The sequence below is a fragment of the Triticum aestivum genome, chromosome 4A (assembly GCF_018294505.1).
Source record: "Triticum aestivum cultivar Chinese Spring chromosome 4A, IWGSC CS RefSeq v2.1, whole genome shotgun sequence".
Lineage (NCBI taxonomy): Eukaryota > Viridiplantae > Streptophyta > Magnoliopsida > Poales > Poaceae > Triticum > Triticum aestivum.
The window spans coordinates 742,995,861-743,000,437 of record NC_057803.1 but is presented as its reverse complement, the minus strand read 5'-3'; the positions used below and the strand labels follow the sequence as shown (position 1 = coordinate 743,000,437).

The 4,577-nt window shown below is 43.5% G+C and overlaps 1 protein-coding gene across 4 annotated transcripts in view; it reads left to right on the top strand.

Moving 5' to 3' along the window:
• The window catches only part of LOC123088523 (uncharacterized), a 6,745-nt gene extending 2,488 nt beyond the window's left edge, over positions 1–4,257 (top strand). The window contains exons 1-5 of one of the 4 annotated variants that reach the window (XM_044510731.1): positions 7–1,433; positions 2,565–2,665; positions 2,895–2,954; positions 3,304–3,372; positions 3,481–3,592. In XM_044510731.1, the coding sequence (XP_044366666.1) occupies positions 1,299–1,433; positions 2,565–2,665; positions 2,895–2,954; positions 3,304–3,372; positions 3,481–3,511 (396 nt within the window). In that variant the 5' untranslated portion in view covers positions 7–1,298 and the 3' untranslated portion in view covers positions 3,512–3,592. Of the gene's footprint in view, positions 1–6; positions 1,434–2,564; positions 2,666–2,894; positions 2,955–3,303; positions 3,373–3,480 lie in introns of those variants that run through there. The other 3 variants (XM_044510727.1, XM_044510728.1, XM_044510730.1) reach the window with 3 other exon arrangements.
• Positions 4,258–4,577: the final 320 nt, after the last annotated feature.

Here is a 4,577-nt window from a genome sequence, read left to right as displayed (position 1 = left end):
ACCTGACGGCAGGAGCGTGGGGCGTGATGGTCGGTCGTCTCGTGAAGGAAGCGTCTAGGTGAGGGGTAGAGTGATTTGTTTCCTTGGGTAGGAAAAAATGGTAGAAGGAGAGGAAACAGGAGGTGGGTTTTCCTTTGATCAACATCGGTGAGATTGGTTGTTCCTTCTATCGATGGGCAGCGAGGTAACGATACTATAAATTGCGTGTGCTACTTTTATTCCAAAATAAATTCTATTATCGGGCTTAGCATGGAATTAAATCTGTATAAATTGGAATATACATATGACGTAAGATAAGACTATAGATATTGATCCAATACAAGTGTCTCTATTACATATTTCTTGTAATTTTCCTAACATCTTAATACTCCCTTCGTTTTTATTTACTCCACATATTAGCTTTGGCCAAAGTAAAACTTTGTAAACTTTGGCAAATTTTATAGACAAAAACATTAATATATACAATAACAAATCAATGCCATTAGGTTCATTATTGAATACACTTTCACATCATATAGATTTGCTATTGTAAATGTTTATATTTTTTTCTATAAACTTGGTCAAGCTTTATGAAGTTTGACTTCAATCAAATCTAGTATGCAGAGTAAATAAAAACAGAGAGAGTACCATTCATGTCTAATTAAGTTCCATTAATTTGAAGTGGTTGTTACACTTAGACGAATAAAATTTTCTAACTGAATTTCATATGGTTTTTATTCTGACATTATTATTAATAAAATATTAAGAAAGAGTGTATCTTGAAGATCTAAATACCACATTTCTACGAATAGTTTTTCTAAGATTTGACTAGAACGGCGCTTAAAAAATGATTATTTTTGGTAAAAATGATTCCATATAGAGATTTAAATTTAGGACTTATTTTGGAGTATCAAGGAACTTCACAAGGATGGCATGGCTCATTAAAGCTAAAAAAAATAAAAATAAATTGTAGACGGGTGTTTTCTGCTGATCTAGCCTTCAATGTGATAGTTTCTTGTAATTTACTCCTACATATTCAAACTTAACATTTGTTGAGTCCGGTGACGATTTTTGCAGGAACTAAAAAAAAAATTCTGTGACCATAGCCGTAAAAATGCTCATAAACAAAGGATAGATGGGGTGGGTAGACCGGCCCAGTAGCAATAGCCCATTAACAACTTGGTCGAGCGTGGCAGCCGCCGCGAGAGGCAAGGGGAGAATTCCAGAAGGTTCTCGAGAGGTCGGGAGAGAAGAGAGGGAGAGGAGGAGAAGGAAGCCGCCGTCGCCGTCGCCCCCATCCAGACCGCGGCCAGGAGCCCATGGCGCTTCGCACGTTCGCGTCGAGGACGAGGAGCGCCGCTCTCCATCTGGCGGCGCCGGCGCCGAGGTTCTCGCCGCCGGCGAAGGGCTTCTCTACTTCGGCCGCCCCACGCGCCGTCTTCAGCAAGACCGCCGTAAGTGCCCACCGTCCCCGCCACCACGCCCAGCATGCTCGTTCGTTCGATTTAGCTAGTAGTACTAGCTGGACGGGTGCTTGGTCCTGGATATTTGTCCCTGCAGAGAAGGCACCAGCAGCACCAGATGGTGGCGAGTTCAAATCATTTCCTGCTAATTTATGTGCTTGAGGGATCCTTGGCGTGCAACAGTGAAAATTAGTTTTCCCTGCTGATTGATGAAATATTTTCCTTGTTGACTCTGAATCTGTCTGCCAATGGACTGGTAAATTTCTCTCAGTTTTACCATTTACCTGGGGACTTGCCTCAATTGTCCCATGGCTACATTTTCGGTTCAGGTGATGGACTAGCAGAGCCAGATGGTGGCGACTTCAATTTTTTTTTCCTGCTGCTTTATGTGCCTGAGGCTTCTGTCTGTGTGAAGCTTTGCTCAACTTAGCATTCTCCTTGCAGTGCAACAGTAGAATAATTTTCCTTTACTCTTTGATGAAATATTCTGAGAAGAGAGCTTTTCTGGATATGTCCCTCCTTTAGTGTCGCGGGCTGCAACTTATGTGAAAACTCCATCTTCTGAGGCCCAACTTTAGTCATTCCATTCAGCCGTTTCTCCCTTGGCGGTTAAATGTTTAGGCTGGTCAGGTGTCTCATTGTCTTCAGGGTTTGTTGAAGCAACAGCCTGTTTAGTTTGTGATGTGCTCCCTCCGTCCGGAATTACTTGTCATCAAAATTGATGAAAATGGATGTATCTACAACTAAAATACATCTAGATACATTCATTTCAATGACAAGTATTTCCGGACAAGGATCTCCCACAGCTTCAGCCTGACAACTTTGCTGTTGAGTTAGTTTGGTTGTATCTGCAGATTCCACTAGGCGCTTTCGTTTTGAACTCATCAAGGCTGACTTTTGCAGTTGGGTCAAGCTGTCTATCTTGTTCTTTTCTTGTTCCAAAGGAGAAGGTTCTGGTTTGCTCACGTCCATGGTCATCGGATTGTGATAGAGAAAGCTTAACAGGGGTGGCTTTAGGTGCCTCTGTAGCAGATTTGCCATGGTTTGCAGCCACACCCTGAGTGAATGCAGGGGATCTAGATCTTCTATCAGTTCCCTGAGACAGGTTCCTCTTGAATGCAGGGGGTAGTAGCAGCATCTTTGCTTCATCTGCTTGGAAGAGGGATGCCAATTGATGTCCCAGGAAATTTACCAGTTGGATACTGGTTGCTGGCCAAACTCCAGTAATCACTTGCTATAGCCTAGAAACATCATAATGCATGAGTTGTTATATACTACTGTGAAAGAATAACTAAACCTGAAACAGGAGGCACATCCTGTAATTTAACACAGGAAGTTGTTCACCATTATATTATTTAATTGCTAGCTGATTTGTATTAGATATTAATAACATAATACTTTGCAGTTTTTGCATCTATCTTAGCACTTTAATTTACCTCTGTGTTGTTGCAGTCACTTAACTACTCAAGCTGGAGTGCCGGAAGCAGCTTTGCCAACACTGCTGTTCAGCAGGTTAGTAATTTTGTTGGAAGAGGGATGTCAATTGATACATTAGGAAATATACCATTTGGATATTGGTTGCTGGCCAAACTCCAGCATAATGCATGAGTTGTTAAATACTACTGTGAAAGAACAGCTAACCTGAAATAGGAGGAGTTGTATAATACTACTGTGAAAGAACAGCTAAACCTGAAACAGGAGGCACATTCTAACAGTTTAGCACAGGAAGTTTTTCACCAGTATTTTATTGTATTGCTATGGTTTGGATTAGATATCAATAACATTATAGCTTGCTGTTTTTGCATCTATTCCTAGCACTATAATTTATGTTTCTGACATTAAAGCCTCGGTGTTGTTGCAGGCGCTTGTGTACCCAAGCCCAGCCACCAGTGCGGCAAGCAGCCTCGTTAGCGCTGCTCGTGTTCAGCAGGTTGGTAATTGTGCTGTAGTTCACATGAGCAGCCTATTTTGGATGTGTCACATAAGTAGTAGGTTTATTGTACTAAATCTTCCAGCCTCTGCTACTGTTTTGTTTCAGGCACGGTACTACTCAGCCGGTGCTGTGGTGATCGACGAGGAGACTGTCCAAGTGCTAATCACCGGGGTGGCCAAGTGTAATTCAGTGGCAAGCAAATGCCTTGCGGAGATCCATACGGTGCAGGATCTGCAAATCATCACCCTCATTGTCATTTTGTCTGGTATTGCGGGGGCCTGGTATGTTGGACAGCAAGTAATTGATCGAGGGTCTGAGATCCTGGGCCAGGTGCAAAAGCATGCCCCGGAAATCTTGGGCGCCGTCTGCGACGAGATGGTGTACCAGCTGAAGATACCCTTCCTTGGCAGCGGGAGGCGCCTCGTCTTGCAAGACCATTGGTTCAATGACCCGGAGAAGTCGCTGACGAGGTATGAGCAGAGGATGAGGCGTGAGGCTGCGAGGCAAGAGATGGACCGGCTTCGACTCGAGGAATTCAATCGCGCCCAGGAGGAGAAGAAGCGCGAGGCTGCGCAAATGTACGAGCAGTCCTTGGCAAGGAAACGAGTCAACGACCAGCTGCTCAAGGACAAGCTTCGTGAGGAGAGGATACGGCAGTTGACGGGACAGTAGGAGGCAGAGACAGCAGCTGAGCGGTTGTGATGGACCTGGTTTTGACATATTTTTGCCCTGGACTATTAATTTTGCTTGCTCCTCCCTTTGTCTGGTTCCAAACTGTCTGTGGAATTGACTTGATTAGTCAGCTTTGAAATGGTATACGTGGCACGTGCACAGCACAATGCAATTTTCCAAACTAAATATAATACTTATGTCCTGATGGAATGTCAAGTCTGCTCTATTGTATGATATGAACCTAGGACTGTATCTTATTGGGAATTAAGAGTCACGGAGCCAAAATTGTACTCTGTTTCGAGCAACCAATGCATGCATTTTTTTTCTTTTCCGGGAACCTTTTGTTCATCACAAGGCAAGACAGTGTATTCACAGGGCACTGCTAGGTAGTTACCGGTGAGTTGAAGCTTTCTTTATGGAACATGAGTTACTCTCAAGGGCACGGCCAAAGCTTCACCGAAGAAAGGTTCTCTCAACAACTGATGAAGCTCGGCACGGTTCAGTTAAGTTCAGTTCAGTTAGTGGATGGT